The 25,288-nt window shown below is 30.8% G+C and overlaps 2 protein-coding genes across 4 annotated transcripts; one reads left to right on the top strand and one right to left on the bottom strand.

Annotated features, from left to right (window-relative positions):
- The first annotated feature begins 3,562 nt into the window (after window positions 1–3,562).
- LOC112795681 (glutamate decarboxylase 1) lies at window positions 3,563–8,519 on the top strand. 3 transcript variants are annotated; one of them, XM_025837767.2, is made up of 7 exons: window positions 3,563–3,932; window positions 4,505–4,718; window positions 4,810–5,010; window positions 5,956–6,170; window positions 6,930–7,183; window positions 7,652–7,704; window positions 7,814–8,519. In XM_025837767.2, exons 1-7 carry the CDS (start codon window positions 3,805–3,807, stop codon window positions 8,234–8,236), a joined length of 1,488 nt encoding a protein of 495 aa, XP_025693552.1. In that variant the 5' UTR covers window positions 3,563–3,804; the 3' UTR covers window positions 8,237–8,519. The 3 variants fall into 3 exon arrangements, with proteins under 3 accessions (XP_025693552.1, XP_025693553.1, XP_025693554.1); XM_025837768.3 differs by having other exon boundaries at window positions 3,701–3,932; window positions 4,511–4,718; XM_025837769.3 differs by having other exon boundaries at window positions 3,708–3,932; window positions 4,815–5,010.
- A 12,233-nt stretch (window positions 8,520–20,752) lies between these two features.
- LOC112798321 (protein RALF-like 22) lies at window positions 20,753–21,112 on the bottom strand. The gene has a single exon (XM_025841590.1). The coding sequence runs from the start codon at window positions 21,110–21,112 to the stop codon at window positions 20,753–20,755; it is 360 nt and encodes a 119-aa protein (XP_025697375.1).
- Window positions 21,113–25,288: the final 4,176 nt, after the last annotated feature.

The raw sequence follows: 25,288 nt of genomic DNA, 5'->3' as shown, positions 1-25,288 counted from the left end.
AAGATTGATTCAACAAGAATTTTATAAGAATAACTCCTCAACACAAACAGATTAAGTATAATTTTCATACATTATTGTTATATTGGTCTTAAATTTTTTGAAAATTTAGCTTCCGAAGATATATTTAATGCAAATTAAAAATTTTTAGAATAAAATTAAAATAAAATAAAACTTAAGGTATTTTTAAAATTTTTGTAAAATTTTAAAAATAAAAAATATATTTTACCAAAAAAATATTAGTCCTAACATTTTTTTTTTAAAATAAACTTAAAAAATAGAACCAAGACGAATGAAGAATAAAATGATAGTGATGATTTATGTGTCATGATATTGATTACAATATCAATGAGTAATTAAATAGGAGCAATAGAAATAGAACAAGCTTATTTTTTACGGAAGAGTTGTTTGGAACAACAATTTCAAATAACTCAAAAAGAATGTCATGATCCTGATTATTATATTAAAATTTGATAGAAATTCAGGTGAAATTAATTTGATGTGAAATTAATATATAAAAATTATTAGATAATAATTTAGTCAAATTTATTAAATTATTTAATAATTCTTAATTATTAACTTCATATAAAGTTAACTGTTTTTAAATTTCTATCGTAAAATTTATGAGTAAAAATAATGTTTAAAAACTGTTGTTTGAATGAATAATAAAAAGTGCTTATTTATAAACTAAAAATACACTAATCATAATAACAAAATCAATCTAATATCAAATTTGTTCGACCCTTTGTGTGCCGGACGGATCGGGAATGTTGTTAGGGTGATACGGTGGGAATTGGCATGGATCTACGTTTGGTGGGAGAGATGTGAGGGCAAACGACCTTTCGAACTGCTGATGAGCGAAGGGGGGTGCCACCTGCAATGACACTTCGACGCTCAAGTCAAAAATGATACAGATGGCAGTGAGAGTAAGGGTGGTAGTGACGTACTTTGGGAGAGGGATAGGGTCCTCCCCATATATACCCTGTTAGTAGGGCGGATCTCACAGGAGAGGTACCTTTCCTGGAAGCTTCCTTTCCCAGCTGTCACACAGCTAGCTGCCAGGAGGTTGGTATCCGGGTTGCAACCCGGGCGCGGGGTCCGCTAAGTCGGCTAACCGGGTCGGGTTAAATAATGACCCGGCCGGTCGGGCTGGAACAGTACCCCCAACACACCAGCTGCGGCCGTGAGCGCCGTTGTTGGCGCGTTATGCTCTCCTTCACGTGTTGTCACCTGGTCGGATTGCCGCTTGGTTGTTTAGGGCGTGCCCCCTACGGGTGAGTGAGGCTCGTAGCCTTGAGGGAACGTCCCATGTCGCCTCGATTTCCGCACCGAGCATTTAATGCCCTTGATGATTGATTTAAACCCCGCGTGGAAAGTCTATTATACCCTTGTCTTTCATGCTTCTTTATGCGTCAGTTTCCTTTTGGTTTCCCTTCGCTTTCGCTTCCACTTCTCCACTATCATCACATCTCTTTCGTTTTCTCCCATCTCTTCCCAAGTTCCTTGCTGCAAATCCCTACTTCGTCCAAATCTCCCCCAGTTTTTCAGCCTTCTTCAATCATTGCTATTATCCTGGTAAGTTCCTTTTTCCCTCTCTTAATCTGGATAGTTTTACTTCACTGTTACGCTGCTTGCTTTTCCATTTCGATTCTGCATGCGCATTGTTCATTTGATTGAGTGCTTGAATAGTTTCAGTACATAGGTATTAAAAGGGTAACCATTCCAAGCTTTTGATGTTTAGGCTTCGTTTTTGAACATAGATTTAGACTTTGCTTAACTGTAGACCTTGGGTAGGCAAACTGTAGTTTTCTGGTATTAATGACGGTTTTTCGACCTCATAGACTGACTTTGAGTGGTGCCCCCACTGTAGGTATGGCTCAGCGTCCTGTCATTAGGGTTCCCGCCGCGATAGCGCAGCCCTACGACTGATATGCGTGGGTGACCTCGGATGTGAAGGAAACCCCCAACCAAATGACCCTAGAGGAACTTACCGAGTTCCGACAAGCCGAATATCTATGTGGGGGAAGCGATGAGGAAGCTAATTACGAGGTTCTCGTCCCTGCCAATCCCGAACGGATATTCGAAATAAACCTACACTTTCTCCGGGTCCTCGATTGGATCTGGATGTACAAGCCGATGTTCACCCGCCTGGGGGTTCGCATCCCTTTCTCTCCCTTTCAAATGTTGTTACTTAACCACTGTGATGTGGCGCCGTCTCAGTTGCATCCGAATAGCTGGGCTTCTATCCGCTGTTTTGAGATGGTTTGTGAGTACTTAGAGCTACCGACCTCCGTCGAGGTATTTTTATTTCTTTTTACATTGACGAACCCTTCTAAAGAGGGGAGGGCCAAAAAAGGCTTCATGTATTTCGGTTAGCCCAAGGTCGGAGGATCTTTGGCCTGTTTGAGGATTCGTACCATGGTTTTAAGGATAAATACTTTAAGGTTCACCCGGCTGAAGGTCGGCATCCCAACCTACTGGAGTTTTGGGGCGGGAGCTAACGCTTTTACTAAGGTGACGTACAAAAGGTTGTCTCCCGAGAACAAGAGAGTTGCCGACGTGTTGTTGGCTATTTTCGGGAAGAATCATGTTAATCTCCATTTCCTCATGGGTGATCGGGATATGGCTAGGAGTTATATATGTGAGTAGTCTTTTTAGTGGTGCACTCGTGTTTGCTATTACCCTTATTTATTCAACCGGTTTAACAACTAACTAGCTTCCGTGTTTTGTTTCAGTATCGATGGCTAGCGAGTAAGTTGGACTTGATGTTTTGTTTAGTACATTTTTTGCTGATGGTAGCAATGATGACTCTGCTACCCATAACAACGAGGTGCCTCCCAATGATACCGCCGAGGGTCAGTTCCAACCTACCCAGGGGGAGGTGATTGGGACCAGTGCTAGTCCGAGTCTCTGACCAGAGGTCGAGGTGGAGGGTGAAGGACCTGAGGTGGTTGTTGTTGACAACCTGAGGAAAAGGAAACCGTCCTCCAACCCTGAGGGAGTCCTCACGGTAATGGAGAAGAACTTCGATGCCGATAACTTCATTGATTCCTACCTGCTTCCCAGCACAGAGGACTTCTTCTATGGCGGTGACATCACCTCGCAGGTCAGATGGATGTACCGTACAAAACTAATAATCATAAAATTAAATTAATTTATGTTGGTCGAGTAATCAACTCACTCGTCCGTTTAAACAAGTATCAAGAATTTAAATATCCTTCTGTGTATGCAATAATTTATTCAATAGACACTTAAATAAAACTCAAACCTGCAATAAATTAGTGTTTGAAACTAGAAAATACCTTAAACTGCTGGACAACAAAAAAATAAACATAAAATCAATACCAAAATATCTAAATACTATATTTTTAATATAGTATTTTAAAAATATTCTAATAGGTACAAATTAAAGAAGTAACCTAAAAGTTAGATTTGACCACAACTATGAGAAGAACTAGTAAATTTACTGCTACCAATGGCGTGCCGTTGTCCAAGAAACAGGGTGTAAGAAACGCGCTAATAAGTAATAACAATTCTTAAATAATCTTAAAATATTTAATTCAAAGAATGATAATAAGCTTTCGTTTTTCAAATTAAGCTTGCTTCTTTCTAATCTAAAATAAGTCAAACAGAAATTTCAAAGTCAAATACAATCCTTACCTTCTCATCACTAAGTAGTATATAAGCAACACAACTTGTTTGTTCTATATACGATAGTTCTTACCAAAAAATTTTCTTCGCTAAAACAGAAACAACCACCACCATATCAATATAACATCTTTTTTCTTTTCTTTATTCTCACTCTCTATGAATTTTTCGGTTCTAAAATCAGCAACATATTCCACAGTGGTTGTTCCAAAACCAGCTTCTCAATCTGATCTCTTTCTTCACTCTAATAACCACCCTTCTCGCCATGCCAGGGCGTTTCTTCCCAGGTATATATATGCTTTCTTTTTATTTTTAATTATTATTATTTATGTTAATCTTCATCAATCATCATGCATGTTCCCCGGTTTAATTTCCGTTTTATTTTTTTTTAATTTTCAGTTTTTTTTTGTAGAATAAAAAAATCTTGACACTGTAATCATCAGCATACTTAATTCTCATCTGATTTAAAACTTTTCGAATAAAAAAATAAATAATAAGGTAAAAACTCACATGCAGCCATGGTTGAGAGCCGTTAAATGATTTGACTAAATTTTCATCTAACGGCGCTCAATTATCAATTTTACTGAAGTTAATTACACATGAGTTTTCACCTTATCGATCAGGTGCAGTCGACTTCACATGAAGTTGATACCTGAGAGCCATTAGATGATTTGATTGATTTGACTAAATTTTCATCTAACGACTATTAGATATCAACTTCACGTGAAGTCGACTTCACCTGAGTTTTACTTTTACTGATGTGACGTTACGTAATGAGAAGGATGTATAAAACTATTTTACAGTGCATCAAAATTAAATTCTAATTATATATCTAATAAAAATAAATATTTGGTGGCAGATGCAGCTTTAATGAGATGCCGCAGAAATCAATGGCGAAGAAGACGGCCTACGAGAAGATAAGGGAGGAGTTGAAACTTGATGCAAAGCCAAAGATGAACTTGGCTTCCTTTGTGACCACGTCAATGGAGGAAGAATGTAACATACTCATGATGGAATCCTTCAACAAGAACTATGTTAACATGGATGAGTACCCTGCCACCACTCAACTTCACGTACTAAACTTCATCTATAATCTTCTCAATTAAATCTTTCTTTATGTAATTTTAATTTGTGTTTTAAAGTAGTTGTGAATTTTGCGTACAGAATAGATGTGTGAATATGATAGCACGTTTGTTCAACGCTGAAATTGAAGAAAATGAGAACGCAATTGGAACAGGAACTGTTGGATCTTCAGAGGCCATAATGCTGGCGGGCCTTGCATTCAAGAAAAAATGGCAGAACAAGCTCAAGGCCCAAGGAAAGCCCTATCATAAGCCCAACATGGTCACTGGTGCCAATGTCCAGGTATTAATTATTCAATATATATGAGAGATTAATTTTGATGTTCTCACAATATAAAGTGTTTTATATATTCATACAATTACATTCGTTCTTTTGAATGATCATTTACGCGGTCAATATGAAAGATAGTTGTTTTGATGATGTGGTAATACGTAATTGGATACACGTATAAAACTACTTTACATTTACAGTATATTAAAATTAAATTCTATGTATATATTTTATATCTTTTAATAAAATGATCAAATTTTAATCATGACAAAAAAATATGTCACCACTTTTTATTATACTTTATTTTCTTTTAAAAATACTATATGTACATCAAAAACCAGCCATCAAAGTAATCATTATGTTTTTGTATAAATATATGTAGTATTTAATTTATTTTTAATATATATTTTATATTTTAATATGTATTCTATATGGTGGATAATTTGATGGCTGTTTTTTTGTACATATATATAAAGCATGGGTATAGTCGTATTTTAATTATAAATGTAAATTTAATTTGATTTATATCATTTATAAAGTTTTGGTTAATTATACTCTTGATTATCATTTCAGAGAGAGAGAGAGAGAGAGAGAGAGAGAGAGAGAGAGAGAGAGAGAGAGAGAGAGAGAGAGAGAGAGAGAGAGAGTTAAAATTTGAAAAAAAAAGTGTAATTAAAGTCTATAAAATATTAACTAGGTGATATCTTAAGCCAACAAAAGCACACGTTTTTTGAAAGGCTCATTGTAAAAAATGTAACAAGAAAGGTGAAAACTCAGGTGAAGTCGACTTCACGTGAAGTTGATATCCGAGAGTTTTTAGATAAAAATTTAGTCAAGTCAGTCAAATCATCTAACAACTCTGAAATATGAACTTCACGTAAAGTCAACTGTCCATGAGTTTTTACCAGCAAAAAATTATTTATATGCATATTGTTTAAATAAATAAATATTATGCAGGTATGTTGGGAAAAATTTGCAATGTATTTCGATGTAGAGTTGAGAAAAGTGGATGTTGGAGAAGGGTATTATGTGATGGACCCTAATAAAGCCATTGAAATGGTTGATGAGAACACTATCTGTGTGGCTGCAGTCTTGGGTTCAACTTATAATGGCGAATTTGAAGATGTCAAGTTGCTTAACGACCTCTTACTACAACAAAACAAGAAAAATGGGTGAGTAATACACCAATAACTAATTCTTATAATTCAAAAATATTACGTATACACAAAAAATTAATTATGATGTATTTTTATATAAATATATATGTTATTTAACTTATTTTATATTTTAATATATATTTTATAGAAATAACTAATTTAACGATTGATTTTTGATATATGTGTAGCATAATTCTTTCTTTTATATTTTGACTTGTGTAATTTAAACAGTTTTAAGATTGTTTTAAAGTTGCCAAATGATTTAAAAACTTTTTTGTTGTTAAAATGAGTGTTTTTTAAAAACCATTAACACAATGTTTTTATTTTGTAATTTGTTAATTTTACGAATGTCAAATTACACATTTTAAAAATACAAGATTTAAATTGTACAATATTTAGAAAATTATTGGCATTTCTTATTCATCATGTAAATTGTGCAAACCAAATTATAAGTTCAAAACACAGTTATTCACCCGCCAATTGTTGAAAGGTGAAAATTCAGGTGAAGTCGACTTCACGTGAAGTTGATATCTGAGAGCCGTTAGATGAAAATTTAGTCAAATCAGTCAAATCATCTAACAGCTCTCAAGTATCAACTTCACGTGAAGTCGACTGTATTTGAGTTTTCACCTCAAAATAACTACAATTTTATATATATTGGTCAGAACTACAATTATGTTTTAAAACTTAAAAACAATCCAAATATATTGTATGACTTACCTTTTAGCCCTATACTAATGTTTTGGCCCCCTTTGACTTGTGACATTATTATAGATGGGATACACCGATTCATGTTGATGCAGCAAGTGGTGGGTTTGTTGCTCCATTTCTTTATCCAGAGCTAGAATGGGATTTCAGGCTTCCATTGGTGAAGAGCATAAATGTTAGTGGCCACAAGTATGGTCTTGTTTATGCAGGCATTGGTTGGGTTATTTGGAGAAGCAAAGAGGACTTGCCTCAAGAGCTTATCTTCAATATTAATTACCTTGGAGCAGACCAACCCACCTTTACCCTTAATTTTTCTAAAGGTGATTACTATTTATTTCACAATATATACATTTCTATTAGCTTATTGTGGTCTGAAATTGACAAAATGTACACTAATATTATTTTAAATGAGAGTTTAAATTTGATGTACCAATAATTAAAGTGTTTTTATCCAGTCGTTTAATCACATCTGTTATTTCGAATGTTATTCACGCAGTCAATGTAAAAGATAATTTTTTTGTTAATGTGACGTTATTTTTACACGTACATCAAAATTAAATTCTTTAAAAGATAAAAAAAAGGTGGATGATAAAAAAAATTGAGAAGGTTAGGATTAAGTTAGAAAAATATATAGTTTTGAACATTGGGTGTACTCATCATAAAACAAAGGTTAAAATATCTTGTATATATTTTTGTAATCTAATCCAAAATAACTTAAACTTTTTAGCATGTTTTTATACCCAAAATATTTTTGTGTTTCAGCTCTAAAATTGACTTGTTAAATGCAGGGTCTAGTCAGATTATTGCACAATATTATCAACTAGTTCACCTTGGCAGAGAGGTAATTAGATAGAATTCTATCACTTTATATTTGAAATAGTTTAATTATTTTTATACAATTTACATGAATGTTCTTGTTTCTGATGATGGTTGCATCTTTGATTCACCAGGGATACCAAAGAGTAATGGAAAAGTGCAAAGAAAATGCAATGGTGGTGAAACAAGGATTGGAGAAAACAGGGTGCTTTAACATACTCTCAAAGGACAATGGTGTTCCTCTGGTAGCCTTTTCTCTTAAGGACACAAGCCACGGTGACGAGTTCAAGATATCGGAGATGCTACGCCGCCTCCACGGTTGGGTTGTGCCGGCTTATCCAATGCCATCCGGTGCGGAGCATGTCAATGTGCTCCGCGCCGTGGTTAGAGCTGAGTTTTCGCGCGAGATGGCCGAAAAACTCGTGCTTGACATAGAAAATGTGTTGCAAGAACTTGGGAAGCTTGGTCCCAAGTACACACCAAAAGTGACAAAAATTGCAAAGAGGAAAATCATTGTCCGAGAATCCAACAACAATCACAAAGTCTTGGCAGCATAGGGAAGATTAATTAGGCATCTCACTTTCGTACATAACCCAAAGGCTTAACTAGAATTCTTTTTATTTTACTTTAGTTAACCATATTCAATTCATTTATTTGTATTTTTAACAGCAAGTGTTAAAATCAATATGATTTATTTGTTGTCCCCCCCCCCCCCCCCCAACCACCAAATTATGTAAATGAAGAAAGTCGATATGCGATTCTAAATTGTACAAGTAAATGAAGAAAATTGATATTTACTTTTTAGTATTTAGATGAGATGATTCAAGTTGTTCATTGCTACTTATCTGTTTTTTCTTTTTCTTACGAAATAATGGTACTTAAACTAAATACTTAAACTCAAAAGTTTAGATGAAAAAAAGTGTAAACACTAACATTGTGATATATATATATATATATATATATATATATATATATATATATATATATATATATATATATATATATATATATATAAATAAGTTCTTCAGAAATACATTAACATTGTGACACGTGGCATTATAACATATCATATTCATGTGATACGTAACGTGATACGTCATTCTCACTCATGCAACATTAAAATGTTCCTTTTTAATACTTGATGCATACACCAAAATTCGAACCGGAATGCAGTGTATTAAGAGGCATATAAATTACCATTGAACTAAGGCCTTAGCAGGGAAATAACCTTAACAGGGGTTAATAACATTGTTATCACCAACAGAGTCTATACCCAGCTAAACTTTGCTCTAAGCTGGCCTAAAACCTTTGCCAATACTCCACTATAGTTCTGTTGTCATCAACTCCCAAACTAGGTTTAAGGCGATGATGGGCAACTCAAGAACACTTCTTTTGGAGGAATGGACTATATATTCGTACAAGATTTTATCTAAAACCAAAAGGAATCTACTTAGATTTTTTTTTTATTTTTCTTTCAAACATTGTAAATAAAGATCATGCATGACATACACCCTAGGTATATCATCTAATTTTAATCCTTATATATATAGTATTGGAGTCCTTTATATATATCACAACAACGATTCCTTCTATCATCGCTAAGTACATGTTTGTTATTATCTTCTCTCAAACTAACTTAGCTAAGGGTCTTGATTAGTACCTTCTTAAAGTTTTATTAAATGTCAATGACACTTTATCTTTCTATAATTAAAATAATATTTTTTATTGACATTTTGTCTTTAATAATTAAAATAATATTTTTTTACAAAATGTAAATAACATTTTGTCTTTTGATAATTAAACAAATATTTTTTGTTACAAACTACTATCATAATAGTATAGGAAAATTATCACATGTTCCGCTTACTTTTATAGAACATGAAATTCTCATGTACGATCAAGTAGTGGGTATAATTTTGTCTTTTAGTATATCTCTCAATGACAAAAATATCCCTTTAGTTAAAGAACTAAAGACAAAAAAGGACAGCAGTTAAATATTGATTTTTGTAGCTTTTGCTTAATTAATTATTGCACCAGTTTTATTGGTATAATTTGATATATAATTAATGAAATTTAAACAGTGCACAACTTATTTTTTTCTTATATATAGTATAATTTTTTTTATTAATCTGATTATATGAAGATAATGAGCGACTAAAATTTGGAATTTGTATTATATTATAATTTGTTTTTATACTATGAAGCATTGAACTTAATTATGAAAATACCACAAACAAAATGAATTTGCATTTTTGTAATAAATGATAAAATTAATATTATTTTAAAAAATTTATAGAACTTCCAAAATTTATTATCTATAATTTTATATCACATTTTAAGCTAAACCTATTAACAAAGGTATTAATACAAAGTTTGTCAAACCATTTAATTTTGTAGGTATCTAAATTTGTAAAAACTTTTCTTAAATATATCCATAACAATTTTGAGTTATAAAATGTTATTAATAACATAATCTAATAGATAATTATGAGTAACAAGAATTATAGCTTGGCTAATCACGGGTCTTGTTTAATGTATTGTCTTTACTTAATTTAATTTAAAATTTCAGAATGTATTTTTTTTATTATAAGATATTGGTACAATTTTATAATAGGGTAAAGTATTAAATTGGTTCCCTAGATTTGGGCGTAATTTTGTTTTGGTTCTTAAGGTTTAAAGTGTTCTATTTGAATCCAAAAAAGTTTTATTTAGCATCAATTTAAGTCCCAGTGAGGTCAAAATTAAATAATTAACAAAATGTCCTACATAACAACAGTTCAAGAACAAAATCGATAATTTGGAGAACAAGTACAAGCTCTAGAAGTACAAAATCAACCATTGATGCATCAATACATTTATTTATCATTTTCTTTAATTTTATAGAAAATATTTTATTTATATTATAAAAAAATAATAAATAAATGTATTGATGCATTAATGGTTGATTTTATGCCTCTAGAGCTTGTACTTGTTCTCCAAATTATCGATTTTGTTCTTGTACTGTTGTTATGTATGACATTTTGTTAATTATTTAATTTTGACCTCACTGTGGGACTAAATTGATGCTAAATGAAACTTTTTTGGATTCAAATAGAATACTTTAAACCTTAAAGGCCAAAACAGAATTACGCCCAAATCTAGAGGATCAATTTAATACTTTACCCTTTTTAATAATATTTAAAATATATAAATAATTATATCTCTAATATACTTTCTGACGTAATACCTTTTTTTAATTTGCATCAATTTTATCATAGTTTTTTTTATTTGTCTCAAACTAAAGTTATTTCTTTTGGTAATATGTGTAAAAAAAAGATTTGCTTTAATTTTTGTAAACTATTTAAAATTTATTTTCACATTCAGTAATTGCAAAAACATAATGTAATGTTTAAATTGTAAATGTCTTACTTTGGTTTAAAATGATAAATAATATATATTTTATTTAAATTTAAAAAAGGGACAGATATATTATTGTATTATTTACTAACACCAATAATATAATAATTACATGATAATTAAAAATATTAAATATAAATTAAGAATATATTTTATTATTAGTTTTTGATTTGATTTTTAATTAAATTTGGATAAGAAATTAAATAAATTCATGTCAAAATGAGATTAGATATGAACTAATTCAATTTGAAATATGATAAAATAAAATTTAAAAATTTTTGTTGACATCATACTCTATATATCTTGTTACGATGGGTAATCGGAGATTAATGGGTTTGACAAGTTTAGCTGGCCCAATCGTCTGAACGATGAAACGTCCAAGTGGGTTTGTGCTCCGAGACCCCGTCCGACTTGTGTAAGGGAGAATGGGGGGTGGTACCTGCAAAGACACTCTGATGCCAAAGTCAGCAAATGGGTAAAACAGGTCTAGAGAGTATTGGGCTTCTGAGATACTTGAGAAGTGTCAGTGTATTTATAGGGATGAACCCATAACCACCACTGAAGTATTTCCGCCTTTTGAGGTGGATAACCGCCCCCTTTATCTTAGGGAGGTTGAGATATGGCTCCTGGAAGTGGGTAGAGAGATTTTAGGGGCAGTTACTCATTTGAATGAGTGATTATCTGCCAGCTAATCTTCGTCCCCGACTTTTTTAGGGTTAGTCGTAGTAAGAACCGACTTCGTAGGGAGGAGGTCGGTATAAGGTAAGGCTCAATCCTTTTGGATTGGGCCTTTTGTTGAACCTTGGCCTTATCATTAAATCAGGGTATGAACATATCTATAGCAATAATAAAAGAAAGATAAGAAATTAAGTTCTTTTTATATATTTCTATATGAACATGTAAATATAAATTTTAAAAAAAAAATTTTGTGTTAAGGTCATTTAGAAAATTCTCTCGATTAAAATTTTACTGGTCAAACTATTAATAGAAAATTTTGGTCTTAGTGTATATATGTATAATGACTTCGTATAATTAAATTAAAAGACAAAAAAAATTCTTAATAAATCAAGTCCCTTAGATATTTATATTTGATATAAGTTATAGTTCTTAATTAAGTATGGAGTTGTCCAAATAGTAAGTGACTTGAATTTATTTTTTGAAATTTACTGTGTGCAATTATAAATCTCCATTAAGACACATCCATCGCAATTAAGTGCGCAACCTAAATTTAGTTTGAATTAAAAAAGTTTTGAATATCAGATGAACAACCAAAAAAATAAATAAATATACAAAATACATCATTATGAGTTAGTTATTAAATTTGAGATTTTTTTAATATAATCTTAAGTGAAATAGAGATTAAAGAGATCAATAATCTAAATATAAATGTCTATTCAAATAAAAGTAAATTCAATATTTATACAAAAGTGTATATTCATTATGTAAATTAAACAATCCGACAAATTAAATATAAACAATTACATCAAATAAAAGTAAATTCAATATTTATATATAAACAATATAAAATTATCTAGCAAATCAAGAAGATTGAAATTATAGAATAGTTTTATATAATTAATAAACAAGTATGTGATATTTATCATATTCTCATATTTATTTTCAATAAAAATCATACTATGATAAATGATTAGTCTTTACAAAGACGGTATGCTTTTTAAGGATATTCAATCGTAATACAAAAAATAAAAATAAATTTAATAATAAACATATTTTTTATCTTTAAAAGTATCTCTAATATTTTAAAATTATTTCAATTATATTTTAGATGCTAACTTTATATAAATTCCAGTTCTGCCGTGTCCAAACAATAAGTTATATTAGTATTGATACATTATTAAATTCTCTAGTAGTATTGTCACTCTCTAAAATTATAAGTAAAATATATTTACAAAGTCAAAAATAAAATTGAATAAAATTTTTGAAATAATATAAAAGTAAATATAAATATTAAAAACAAATAGCATATTTATTTAATTTTGTAATACAATTAATGAACACTTTATTTATTTAAAATATAATTTCATATGCCCTAAATTCTATATTTACAAATTCAATTGTTATAGATATTTTTTACTTCTTATAAAATGTTAAAAAAATATCTAAACTAAGTTCGTTAAATTTTTTTACCACAACCTAACAAATTAAAAGAATGTAATGATTTTTTTAAAAAATAATTCTCTAATATTTATCTATGTTTATGTTTTTTTTTCTTAAATGCATGACACATAAAGTTATTAATAAGTTTTACATTAAAAATTAAAAAGAGAAAAAGAATTATACCTTTCTGTGATTATTATTATTCTAAGTTGTATTAACCCAATTTATAATTTCATCTATTTTATCTACTATTTTTTTTTGGGTCAAAGACTCATTAAAATTTTAGCTAAGTTGTGACTTCTATTTAATAAAGTGGCGCATGGCTCATTAGTCATTACTCATTAGTCACGCAAGTAGCACAAAAGTGTCTTTCTCACTCTTATAAGATGGGATACTTGGGATACTGGATCAACACATCTCTTTTCCTCCATGCACTTAGAAAAATGGAATTTACTTTATAAAATTTATCAAAATCTCCACCATCTATATATTTTAATATATATCTCTATGGCTAAAAGTAATGGAAATAGCATGTTTCACTCAAGTACAACGGTACATGTGAACATCTTCCGTATAGTATAAAATATTAAAATGATCAAATATTCTCGTATTTCACACCAAAATTATTTAAATGTAAAAGATTTTAGCCCCTCTTTGCTTTTTTCATTCTTTTTTATTGATGACTTCATAGCAGATATGTTCTGTTCTTCTCCCTTTGTTATATTTCCTTTCTTTATTTCCCCTCTATGTGTGGTCTCTTTTTTTACCTTTGTTTTTTGGCCAACTATGAAAAAGAAAACAAATGGAGAAATTGATAAAAAATATAAATTAAATGTTAACTCTTTTATGCGTGAAAAGTTTTAGTCAGTGCTAATTTTTTTTTTTTTTTAAGTTGAACGTCCGTTATGTTGGTGTTGAAAAGTTAAAGTATGAGAAGGTGGGTGGGTCCAATTTTATATTGACATTATAATAAAATGGGATGAATCATTGATGAATGTTTCATTTGTGCTCCCAGCCCATAACTTGTATTGATGGAAGGGCTTAAAAAGTAAGGTTCACATGGTACGGGTAAAGCCGGGTTTGATGTAATTTAGATTCAATCTAAAATATACGTCGAGTTTATTTATTAGACTCGAATTCGGTCCTAGACCCAATGAAATCAAAATACTTTGGGGCCACAATTATATCGGATGAAAATCGGGTGAAAATCGGACCATTAATATTACATTACCTTGATATCTTCTTGTAAGTTAGCATGTAAAAATATCTAAATTTCCAAGACTCCAACCATTATTTGACATTGTAAAATTCACTTAGAAAAATATAACAAAAACCAACATTTCTTCAAAATTAAAACATAACCACAATCAATACTAATATTGTCTAATAACACCAAATATTTAAATCAATACAAATAACACAATATTATGCATTAATCTGAAGTCTTATGCATTCTAAACATAAAGCATTAATTTGTAGTCTTATAATGACTAATAATACAAAATATTAAGATTTACAATACTTAAATTTTACATAAGAGTAGTCATGATCCATCACTAATAACACAAAATATTAATTGTGTATGATGACCGGACCACTGGGTCGAGTTCGGGTGACACGAGTTATGACTCGGACCTGACCCGAAATAATGATCGGGTCTATTTTTAAAACCCTTACTCGATCCTAAACCCGGTAAAATCACACCAATTAACCTCTAAAGTGTTTGGAGCCGGACCGGGTTTTCGGGCCAGATCGGATCATGTGCACCCCTCCAATAATGTGCTTGGATTTGTTAAGTGATCATCATCGCAGTTTCCATTAGAGGACTTTTATCTTTATAATAGAATGATGCCAAAATTCTGTTTTGCACTAAAATCTAAGCAGCAAAGTCACTCTTGTTAGGTTTTAGACCAAAACATTGGAGAAGAATAGAATCAAACATGAGAATTCAAACTTAAATACTTAACGGCTGAAACATGGTTCAACCGCACCAACTTCACTTTGGTTGCTAATTAATAATTTGTTATTTGTACATTATTATAAGGAAAAAAAAAGTTAGTGCTACTCAACCGACCTCGAAACATTTTAGCATACAGCTAACCTGGATGGCTTATATAGTGTGAACATTGTTTGGCACACCATATATATATATTAGTTGTTGTTCCTGACTTACGTCCCTACCACTAATCAAATGCGACTTTGATTGTTATTGCGGTGTAATTGATGAAGATCCCATATGTAACGATGCTTAACTCAGGTAACAGATACTTGAGTAAATAATCGGAAATTATTCCCGGAACTTGCATTACTGAACAATTATTCCTTCTTTAATCAGTGATGTAGTCATTTAAAATACTGTTTTATTATGTAAATGGTAGTAGAGATTTTTAAAAGAAGATTATTTTTCATAAAAAAAGTTGTGTATTCATGTAATCATTTAAATCCAAATCAAATGCTATTTACACAGGTGCTATTGACAAAAGGAAGTTTTTAAGAAATATATGTCAATTACAAATAAAAGAGTAAAATGTGAGTCTAAAGATGATTAATGAGTTAGACATAGTACATAGAGATAGCGGATGGTAGGAAAACTAAATTCTTGGAGGATACATGATAACGATGTGAAAAGTTGAAAGACTCTTGTCTTAGATTTTTCTCAGTTTTAAATAACAAAGGATCAGTAATTCGTGATTACGCGTTTTGAGATAGATTTCAATTGGTCTGGAATTTTCAATTAAGACAAGAGCTTCGTCAATGGGAGTTAGAGCTCTTAAACCAACTTTTTGGTGTCCTACAATTGACTGCCTTATTAGAAAGAGTGCAGAATACAGTAGTGTGAAAATTTGATAATAATAATAGTATATATTTTACTAACTCTTTTGTGTAGGTATTGCAGATAGAAAACTTTGACAAAAGATATAACCAATTACAGTTTCACCAAAATAATCTCGAAGGGATTAATTCATTCCCATGTTGAACTGTTTACTTGGTTTGTTTTTGTTGAACGAATTAATACTAAAGATTGGTTGAGTAGATTAAAAATTATTGAACAAACTAATGTTGCATGTGTACTGTGTGAGAAAGATGTTGAAATGGTACAACACTTGTTTGTTATTTGTGAATTTACTTTATAAGTGTGGTATGCTTGAATAGTTGATATGGGAACGTATTAGACTACGCCAGACACCATAAAACAACACTCTGAAAATTGGATAAGAGTGCTGACGAGAAAGGAAGCATGCAAGAAATATTTGATTGGTTTTTTTCTGTTGTTTGGAATATTTGATTAAACAGAAATGATGGCATCTTTTAAAACAGGACAACGGGAGTTGCAAATACCATTGACAAGTCTTTTAATAATTATAAAGACTGGAGGGGTGATTAATTACTATTATTATTGATGACAATATCGAAAATAAAATAAAAATTATGGTAGTTTGATTTCTTGTCTTGTCTTTTGTATACTATCCCTTATTGTGTTGAATTCTTACTCAAAAAAAAAAAAAATTGTTCCTCCTTTAAACTTTATGCTGTCATTTTGGCAAATTTTACCTAACATCAATAAGCAAAATAAGGTCCATATTTTGTTTAACTAGCATACGTAAATGTTCGATTGAGTAATATTTATTATGGTGTACATAAGAATAGAAATGAGTCAAACTGACTCGTGAGCTAGATCGAATATGACTTGCAAACAGCTCAATAAGTTGAGGTCATGAGTTTATGAGCTGATGAGCCAAATTTGATTTGAACTCATATATTAAATGAGATGAGCTTAAACTTGGTAAGTTCCATTTATTGGTTCGTAAACGATCTTGATCATATATTATTTATTATAATTATTTATATTAATATATTATAAATTTTATATCTTTAATTTATAGTAACAATATACAATTTGTTACGGCCTAAACCAGGCCATTTGTGGGTCAACCCGACCCACTGAGGACCCGACCCGAACGGTCGGACACGCAATACTCGCCACGCAACTCGGACACGCTTCCTTGACAGCTCTCTACTACAGCTGTGAGGAAGCTTCGAGGAAGGTGGGCCCGTCCTTGCAGGGCCCACCTCTGACACGGTATAAATGGGGAAGGACCTGTCCTTCCCCCAACGTACGTCACATACCACCTACCCACCTTTGGCCTGCATGCTAACTGACTAGGGCGTCGGAGTGTCTTTACAGGTGACACCCCCTTTTTTTTCTCCACATCGAGACCTCGTCTTCCCGGCTGATCACCTCCCGCACAGTCACACCGATCAAGGCGTTTCTACCATCTCAAATCCCCCTCTGAATCGTCCGGTAACCGACTAACCGTACACAATTTTACATAAACATATATTTTTTCCTATAATTATGATGGAAGATATAAATTATAATTAATAGACAATATATATAATTCATAGTTTTTTTATATATAAATTATAATTTATTTCTGTAGAATTATAGAATGGGGTGACAAACGAGTCTAAATTTGCCAAGCCAGTCGGTGTACTCCGTCAAAAAAGGCGGGTCGGACTGAAAAATTGAGACAGTCACACTTCAAAAGTCTACCTAACCCGCATCGTTTAAACCATGGACTTTGGCAGGGTGGGACCAGCGTTTTTTTTAGGAACATTTTTTGAAAATGTTCTAATTTAGTGTTTTGAATTATGTTTTACGTTTGATTGATTATATTCTAAATTTGTAGATGTTTAATTATATGTTTTTGACAATATTGGTTTTATTATTTTGTTTCAACAAACTTGGTTTATGATTATGTTTATTACATATTTATAATTTTAAAAACTTTAACGTTTGTGAATTTAGAAATTATAATTTTTTTATATCTTCAGAAATTATAAATTTATTAAAATAATTATGAAATTATATATATTGTTTAATATTTAATAATAAAAAAAAGAAATTTAGCGGGTTTGGCCCACCAGCCCACCATTAGACGGAGCGGGATCAGGTTTTAGGACCGCCTCATTGGGTGGGACAGGGCAGGCCAACTCGCCACAGAGCGGACTTTTAGCAAGGTGGGGCGGGACAGGCTTCTCGGTTTGTCACCCCTAATTACACTCATGTTTTTTTAGCCAATTTGTGAGTTTGAGTTAACTAGTAAATTTTTTGCGAGTCAAACATGAATTTTACAAATAAATTAAATTGTTAATAAATTGAGTCAAACTCAATTTTGTGAGCCAAAGTTAAACTTAAGCTTAAAATTGTAGACAAGAATGCAAAATATTTTGTTTCAAAACACACAATTTTTGTATCTCTTATCCTTCAAAGAAGTGGAGACATAAAATATTCTCTCTTTATATTTGTATCGTGTCTCACAGCTATTAAACACAATCTTTTTATGAATATCTACACTACTATGTTGACCTATTATGTACATAACTTTACACTATAACAAAAGATGCAACATAAAAAGCATGATACAATGGAATTACCATATGCTTTTTTAACCAGAACTATGTGTTAAGAATTGATGCAATTAAAATAAGCTAAAAAGCTGAATTGAACATGAATGGAAGGAAGCTTCTTCCTTTCAATTTCCATGGCAATGATTGAGAAGGTTGTACCTAATTGGAAACCTAAAAAGCAATCCTAGACACAGTTTCAAATAGCCTATCCAAATTTGCTCTAAAGTCACAGAAAGAAGGAGGGGCGATATAGTAATTATATTCTGAAATAATTATACAACAAAAAGAACTTCATTTTCAGAAACATTGAATTTGTCATTATTAACTTCACATTCTTAAATCAATATATCCAAATACGTTGAATGTATATCATATTTCAAATATTTTAATGTTCTATTTTTGTCTTTTGGTCAAAATTAAAACTTTTTTTTAGACCAGCTAACTCAAATAGGACAAAATAAGACGTTTAGGATAAAAATAGGATATGTTAAATGTTAGACTCAAGAATTAGGACTTAATCTAAATGTTAGGGACTAAAACAGTACTTTAAAAGAAAAAAAAAACAGAGAATATTACTTTGTGGATTTTAATATGATCTATGATTTCTTCCCTTATTCTTTGCTTGTAAGGTTACAATTCACTCTAACATACTGAAAAAGTGGCATGGCATATTCCAAGATGCAGTATGCTCCACATTTTCACTCTAGATGTGTAATTAATACTCTTAAGTTACTGAATTACAAGATTCCTACCACCCCACTCAACTTCTGATTCACAAATACAACATTGAAAAGAAGAAATAAAACAGCAGTTGAAATTTAAGACCTGCAGAAGCTGGTAATATAAACACATATCTTATAGGAGATATCAATCACATAAAAGTTAGATCAATAAGGTTGCCTCTGAATTCTATCTCTATGACAAGAATACAGATATAGAAAACACCAAGACTTGTATTTTTCGGTCTCTGGGAAGGAAAGAAAAAATTTGTTTCTCTATCAATATCTCTACAACAAAAAAATTCTGTATCTAACTGGTATTTATTTTTAGAGACTAGAATTGAGACTGAAGGACTAGGACTCAGTATTGTGTTTGGTGGTCATAGACTGGAATTAAAATTTCATTTCCGAGATACAAATTTCAGTCCCTTTAATACTTCCAAAAGGTGGAGACAGAAAGGACTGAAATTTCTAGGACTAGAGATTGAAATTTTTTTCCAAAAATACTCTCGTAACTTATGAAATTCTAAATCTATTTCTCAAATACGATACCTAGACATAACTCAGTCTAGTACATTTTACACTAAACACAATATAGAGACTTAATTTAGTCTGTATCTCTCTGTCTCTGTCTCCTCGTCTTTGTCTCTCAATCTTAGTCTCCTTTCTAAACACAGCCTAAGAGATCGAATTTATATACTGTGTTGAGTGATATGTACAGACATGTTTCAGAAAATAACCACATACTAAGATAAAATTTGGTTTTCCTTATGGATCAAACTACTCTAATCTTTCTGAATCCGCTAGATCGAGAAAATAACCCCACGGCATTTGATGTATAGATCAGAAAGAGTCAACAAGAGATTGTTTTCAATACCAACCATATGAAGGAATAGACTTTTCATTGCACTCAAATTCTGGTATTAGTAGCTGTCTTCTGCATAAGACAATATGAATAAATAAAGATAATGGACCTAGTTTCTGGAAAGTAATTTTTCAGACACCATATTTTCTCTCTAAAAAAATAGGTTATGAGGACAAGTTCAACAAGTTAAAATGCTGCAACTAAAATGGGATATCATATAACATTTTAAGATTCTGTTCTTGCTTTCTAACAAAGTGATGTAAATTGTAACTCCAAATTTACATCATACTCTTTAAATAGCAGACATCAAAATGTCACATAAGCATAGATTTTCTGGAAAAAGGAACATTTAGATATTTTCATAGATTATCTAGCCACATACATATAATTAAATTTTAAAAAAATATATATAAAATTATGATATTAACTAAAAGGAAATGATTAAAAAAAAAGGGTAAAGCCCACATGGGTCACATTCCTAAGCATCCTATTCCCTTTCCTATCCAAAATATTTGTGAATTTAGAAGTTGTATATGAAATTATGAATCCCTATATATGAAATTTCAATTGTGGGATGCTTGAACACCTCTAGCACAAGCAGTAATAACTTCACATCCTCTATTGTAAGGGTTTGCTTGCCTTGCATGACAATTGTAGTAAGAAGCACCAACTCTATCACAAGGAACCATGTCTCTTTTCAATGTGTCATAGCTTATGTACCTCTTTTGCTGCTGCATTGCAAGGATTCTTCTGTTACTCTCTGAATCCATCATTTCATTCTCAGCCAAACACTCTACAATGCTCTTTCTGCATACCCTTCTGGAAACCGCATTCAGATCACTTGTGTTGAGGTCCATAGAAGATGAAGAGAGGGAATTGCAGGGGCAGAACAGAACAAGAAGAAGAAGAACAACAAGTGTCATTGAAGTGAATCTGGGTTGGGACATTTTGATGATGTGTGTTGTTGGATTTGTGAAAGTGAGATACAAAGAAAGGGTTTGGTTGTTGGATGGTAATAAATTTGGTTGGGATAGAGGGGCAAAAAAGTCAACTTATATATTATTTAGCAAAAATGTTTTTCGCACACTAAAATCAGTTATCAATATATTTGTGTATAAATATAATTTAATTTATTTTTAATATGTATTTATATTTCAGCATATATTTTATATTAATAATTAACTTTAGTGACTGATTTTAATATACACTTAGCATAAACCATTACTTAGCGCCATCATTTAGTGTCAAGTGTCAACAACCCACCAAATAAAACAAAATGATTACTCTTATCAATTCCCAAATACTAATTATTAGGAGTTTAGGACACACTAATTTTAAGGAAAAAAAATTTAAATAAATAAATTAAGAATTTAACTAACAATTATTTTAAGGAATTAGCTAATATATTTTTTAAGAACACATGATAAATTTTTTATTAGTGAAAAGTTTTAAAAGTTTTTCATTAATAAATATAAAACAAATATATTAAATATTTAAATTTTTTGCATTTCTAATAAAAACTTTTTTAATTTGCAATTTTAATATATGACTTTATAACATAAAATAAATACATTCTTATTTTAAAGAAAAATTAATATTGTTAATAATAGAAAATTTTAAATAATTTATTTTAATAAATACAAACAAATACATTAAGAATTTAAATTTTATTTCTTTTTTTATTATTTTTTTAATTGATAATTTTATCATATGTCCTTAAAATATATATTAACAAAACTCATAAATTAAATATTTTATTATCAAAATACATTATTTACAGTTTAGGTAATATTTATTAATTTACATAATATTAATTATCTCATTTAAAGAAAATAAAAAATAGATATACATGTATTTTATTTGTATCGTAAACAAAAAAAATCATATATATATTTTTTGGTACCCATCTCGATTAAAACAAAATAGGTGTTTTTTTTGTTATATCTGTTATCTAATTTACGGTGAGCATAATTATAAATGATATACGTGTATTTTTATCTTATTTTCATGGTAAAACATTTAATTATTTATCCGTTCCCGTGTTTCGTGAATGGACCAATGATAAATTTACTAAATTTTTATAAAATAAGAGAAAATATTACACATGGTAAAAGTGATTTATCTTTATGTTTTTAACTAATGCGCTAAAATAGTCAATATATTATAGCTCAAATGGTATAATTTTTTTATACTCATTTAAAAGATTGTAAGTTCAGATTTTTCTATTTTGATAAATAAAAAAAAGACTAATGCGCTAAAATTGACTTATTAAAAAAAACCATAAGATAAATTTAATCATTTAACTATTTTGGGTGGTTGGCATTCTTTTTGGTATACATGATTGATCTATGAATCTTACTTCGCAAGTCTTCTGTTGCTCTTATCATTCATTAAAAAATTAAAAAAATATGGATATGGTTAAGTTGATGACTTCATGCACAATACTTGTTGATTTATTTATTAAAAATACTCTTTCTATATTAAAATCAACTATTATATATATTTAGTATATATATATATAATTTTATTTATTTTTAATATATATTTTATATTTTAATAACTAATTTTTATATACACATAATAATCATTTATGTTTCTTGTTGGACTTATATTTTTATTTATTTATTTATTTATTTTTTTATGCTTCCATCTCTATTCTCTTTCTAATTTTTGAAAAGCATTATGTATTAAATAACTAAATATGTTAACCTAAATTTATTATTTATGATGATATTTATTAATAATCATAATGTTTTATTTTATATTTTTAATAATTATCTTAATTCTTTTTTATGTTTCTATGAATATTAAATATAAAGTGTTTGGTTTATAATTTATGACTGTAAATTCTAGATCTAAGATTTGTTGTTTTGATTTTTCAATTTTTGTTTTGATTCTTTTTATATCTTTGTGAATAGAGATAAGTTTCAATGTAGTCCCTGAAGTTGCACTCGAGTCTCAAAGTAGTTCCTGAACTTGCACTCCGGGACTCAAAGTGGTCCTTCCGGCCATTTCAGCACACGTAGCGCAACCGGAAAGCTTAGCTGGCAACATCGTTGACACCTGGGACTCACACAAACGATGTCGTTTTGCCTGTGGCGCCAAAATAACATGAAACGACGTCGTTTCATGCTCACTACGTCCCTCCCTCAACGTTTCCATAACGTTTTGTCTCCCTCCTCTCTACACACAAAACAAACACAACACAGAGTGTGGTTTCTTCCTCTCCCTCCGTCAATCTCCAATGGCGCATGTGCTCCTCCATTAACCGGACCGATTTCAGTGGAAGACGTTGGCTCTGGAGCATCGCTGCTTTCCTCTCCTTCATACACAAAGTTGGGCAACCTTATTTCTCTGAAAGAGGTAAGCCAAAAATGAAAAAAAATGTGATTCCTCTGTTTTTTGATGTTGTTGTTCATCTAATATTCACAAGGTTCAGGCCTTTTTTCGATTGTAATTGGTGGGTATAAACGTCTCTGTTCTGTTCTCTGTGTTAGGGTTTGATCACTACTGGCTTTCGTAGTAGTTTGGCCAAGCAAAATTGTAGAGTAGGAGTGTTTCTTGTGTTTTGATGATATGAAAACGTGTTCTCTATGTATTAGGATTTACTGCTCTTAGTGGAGGAGTTTCCAAACTGTTAATGTGTTTGAGGAGAATGACTCTGATCAATGTATTTGTTTAACAGAGTTTGCATGATCACAGTAGAAGTAAAGATTTTTAGGGAGTTGAAATTTTTTGTAACTCTGATAATGGATTCTGAACTTGACTGATTAGTGATAGTGATGATGAAAATTGTAGAAGAGAAAAATCATGAATGGTTTTAAATGATGATAAGCCATTATCTGAAGTTTAGATGAAATGTGCTTCTATGCTTTATGTGCTTCATTTAACTATTTTTCTCTTGGAATACACAATTATGATACCGGTTAGCTTTTCATAGAAGACTTTTGGGAACTTTTTTTTTGTTGCCAAAAAGTTTTCAATGACTACACTTTTTCGAATAGAAAAAAAAGGTCCTAATGTATATTATTACTATTCTTGAATGTCTTGAAGGCGTGAGGAAGCATTGCCTATATTCAAGAGGAGACTCTTAGGTGCCTTGCTGGAGTTTTCTGCTCAAGAATTGCAGGTTCAGGTACATTGATTTTTGTCAATGATCTTCTTTTCAAACATTTTATTTATGGCATGTAGGCACAATTGTATCCTTTTGTCTTCTGCATCTATTTTCCTCATCAATCATTTTGGTTCCGAATGTCCATGCTTATCCAAAAATAAATAGCTTCACTCATAGTTAAACACACCTAGTTAGTGTTTGAAAATGGTTCCTGTGATACAAATATAGTGAGCACTTATATAATATCAGCTCCATTATCAAATATCTCTAGAGTTCTATTAAAAATGTCAAAAATACTCTGATAAATTGATAATAAGCTATGAGTTAGCCTCATATGATCGCATGACTTAAAGCTAGCACCTCCATTAGGAAAGAACCTGGTGAAAGCACGAGGGTCCATTTTAACTATGTAAAACTAAGTAAACGTTTATCAATAACACTAGAATCTGTGGCGATTGGCACTTTCAATACTCATAATTTTCACCTTACAATTTTCAGTCAGATTTTTTAAACCAAACAATTTATTCTACAATAATTAGAAATTAGGTCAATAATAGTAGTTGATTGTCTTTAATGACCAAGGTTAACTTTTTGAACTTTGATGTAGCAGGGTTTGAATTGTCTTGTTAATTTATATCAATTCTACACTTGTACCTATCTGATTTAGAATTTTGCAACCTCCATATCAGGTTGGACATTGTATCATTCCTAAGTCATCCCTCTTATTGTGGTTTTTTAGCTAAAAATAGTGAGTTTAAGTATATAGTTACAACATAGAAACCACTAAAAATATGCAAAAGTAATCATAAAATTAGTGTATGAATTTTTCTTTTAGATTTTCATTTCTGGAAGCATGCCGCTTTATATACCAATATATTACCTAGCCAAAGTACAATTCAAAGTATCAGCTAAAGGTTCCAAACAAGGCATATTTAGCAATTTAGTAAGTTAACCTAATTTCCATAGAATTTCAGCTGCAGATCAA

The sequence above is a fragment of the Arachis hypogaea genome, chromosome 4 (assembly GCF_003086295.3).
Source record: "Arachis hypogaea cultivar Tifrunner chromosome 4, arahy.Tifrunner.gnm2.J5K5, whole genome shotgun sequence".
NCBI classification, from domain to species: domain Eukaryota; kingdom Viridiplantae; phylum Streptophyta; class Magnoliopsida; order Fabales; family Fabaceae; genus Arachis; species Arachis hypogaea.
This window is presented reverse-complemented; position numbering and strand designations above follow the sequence as displayed.